The sequence below is a fragment of the Macrobrachium nipponense genome, chromosome 6, assembly GCF_015104395.2.
Source record: "Macrobrachium nipponense isolate FS-2020 chromosome 6, ASM1510439v2, whole genome shotgun sequence".
NCBI classification, from domain to species: Eukaryota; Metazoa; Arthropoda; class Malacostraca; order Decapoda; family Palaemonidae; genus Macrobrachium; species Macrobrachium nipponense.
The window spans coordinates 1,360,814-1,363,313 of NC_061108.1; the positions used below are offsets into that span (position 1 = coordinate 1,360,814).

Below are 2,500 nucleotides of genomic sequence, written 5' to 3' on the forward strand. Positions count from 1 at the left end.
GCTTGGACTTTATTTCCTGGAAGTGTAAACCAAAAAATGTTAGACGTTCAAATCTCTTATTACAGAAGAATGACTATTTTTTTTCTAAGAATTTTGGCAGAAGTGGATTAATGTCTGTGAAAGCGTCAATAGTATCTCTTCATTCTCAAATTACGAGCGAATGAAATTTATGACTTGGTCAAAACTTCATGGTCTGTGTCATATTACAAGCATTGATCAGCTAGGTACATGGAGGAATATTCTTATCGACTTCTTCCATTGTTTTCTTTTAATTTCTATCCTGTTATTTTTCAATCCTAACGCTTCACAAATGGAATTACTATTTAAGGGTAAAACTGCATACTTATCTTAGAGTTTATTATAAAATCACGAATAGCAAGAAAATATTCTTAAAAGAATTCTAGATTCACATTCTTTGGGCGACAGATTAAACATACTTTACTATATAAAGAAACGTATGTAGCTAGGAAAATGTCATTGTTTATCGGAGTGGAAAAATTAAACGTTAAGTAAAAAAAAGTTAATTAAAATTCTATGAACCTGCATTATTAATGATTTTGTCTTAAAAGCACAGAAATCTCAGTTAAAACCACATATCAGTTAATAGACCTTTAACGTAATCATTATGTTTTGCTCGTGAATATATAAAAAAAGTAGAAATTAACGTAAAAACCTGTGTTAAGAATTTCATCTGAAATATAAAACAATTGATAAATATCTGATGGACAGAGAAAACCTAAAAAAAAAAAAATGGAATAGATAAAAGGTAATGCTTAACCTACCGTCAATCATTTCCCTCACGTCCTGTATGAGTTCCGTCTTCATTTCTGGAAGGGAAACAAAATGACCTTAATAATAAAAGTAATATTTTCTTTGATATTAGGTGAATTATTTTCCAGCTCGCAGTTAAACCAAAGATTATCACATTCTTGCAGGTGTCTGTCAACAGGATCTGGAAATCTATCAATTCTGCAAATAATCTATTCCCTGGACAGTAATGTTATTTGCATGCAAATAGAAATCCATTATTGTAAGTCCTTTTATATATGTATTAATTAATTTATTTATTTGTATACTCATTTATTCGTCATTTATTTTTTAATTCATTTATTTTTTCCTAGACCAAAGTTTGCCGGAGCAGCCAGGTGTCATTTTAGGCTCTTAGAGCAGAAAAGTGTACATGCTAATAAGTGAAGCCCTGTCTGTTATGTGTTCATGTTAGATACACTTGACAATTCCCTGATTACAATTATTACAATTCTTTTCATACTTCAAGCTTTGAAGTATGAGCAGAAACTCACGTAAAAGAAAATTATTTTACAACGTAATACTATTGGCAAGATCCTTGCCTTGGGCCCATTATACGTTGTCAGATGTACCCAGCCCAATTATGACTCAACATCAAGAAGAGGGATAGTTATCATATGGAATTTTAGTCTTTCTGGAATATGATGAAAATATTCTGCTTTTTTTTTTAGTTATTGGTAAAATTGAAATCACTATCTTGCATGAAAGGTATTTTATGGTATACTGATAGTAATTACATTTTCTCAAATATTGAATGATGTGAAATAATGCCCCATAAGAAATGATGTGCATCTTGTATCAGACACATCATTATGAATTTTGTATCGTTATTTTCGGGAATATGACCCGGGGAAACCATTCTTTTTTTTATTTCACTTTTTTCATTAAAAAAAAAAATGGTACGAGTACTGAAGAAACACGGAGTAAATGGAAATGGGAAAACTGGAAAATATGTTATTGGGGTTTTCTTCTTGATATATAGTTAATGTTTCATTCTTATTAATATTTGAAGTTAATGTCCAGAATTCATTGAAACAAGGCGTGATCTGACCTTCAGCGTACTCAGGACGCGTGCAAGATTTTCCGCTGTGACACGTAAGTTGCAAACATTATATTCTTAACTTAACGTGAAGTGGTCTTCGTAATGAATGCTAATACTAAAAACAAGGATGAAATAAAAAGGACACAAACTAAACACGTTCATGTATTCTCAGTTATGAGTGGAAACACAAAGTGACGGAACAGTAATAGAGCCTCTAAATTCAGTACAACAAATTAATTAAAACGTGCTAAAATCTACGGACAGGCAGCCCGGTTTTTCACAAACGAAAATTTAAAAAAATAAATTTTATTTTATTAGAAATAGTTTTTCCTGTACTGTTTAACATGCACATTATTAATTTTTTTTTTTACATTTTCATTCTAATGAATAAATCATAAATATCCTATCCTAAAATTCCCGTTTCTTTAACTCAACGCAAAACACCTTTTTCAGACCTTTTTAGACCCTTCCTAACCCCAGAACAGCAGCAAAAAGAAAGCAGTTTGTAGGGCTAACTCCCCGAGTAAGCGAAAAATGTAGTAAGGATTTAATTTGTTCCCCTTTAGGGCTAATGACCGACCTAGAAGGGGCGTAATTATTTGCTGGAAAAACATTGCGTAGAAGCCTTAATGATCAATTAGAATTCAGGAG

General features: G+C 31.5%; 1 protein-coding gene across 1 annotated transcript in view; it reads right to left on the reverse strand.

The window, feature by feature from the left end:
* LOC135216907 (signal peptide, CUB and EGF-like domain-containing protein 2) overlaps positions 1 to 827 on the reverse strand; it is a gene marked incomplete at its 5' end in the record, with an annotated part of 6,608 nt that extends 5,781 nt beyond the window's left edge. Inside the window, 2 exon segments of the mRNA XM_064252451.1 lie at positions 1 to 16; positions 783 to 827. The exon segment at positions 1 to 16 is cut by the window's left edge and continues 50 nt beyond it. Of these exon segments, the coding sequence (XP_064108521.1) occupies positions 1 to 16; positions 783 to 827 (61 nt within the window).
* Between the last annotated feature and the right edge of the window lie 1,673 nt (positions 828 to 2,500).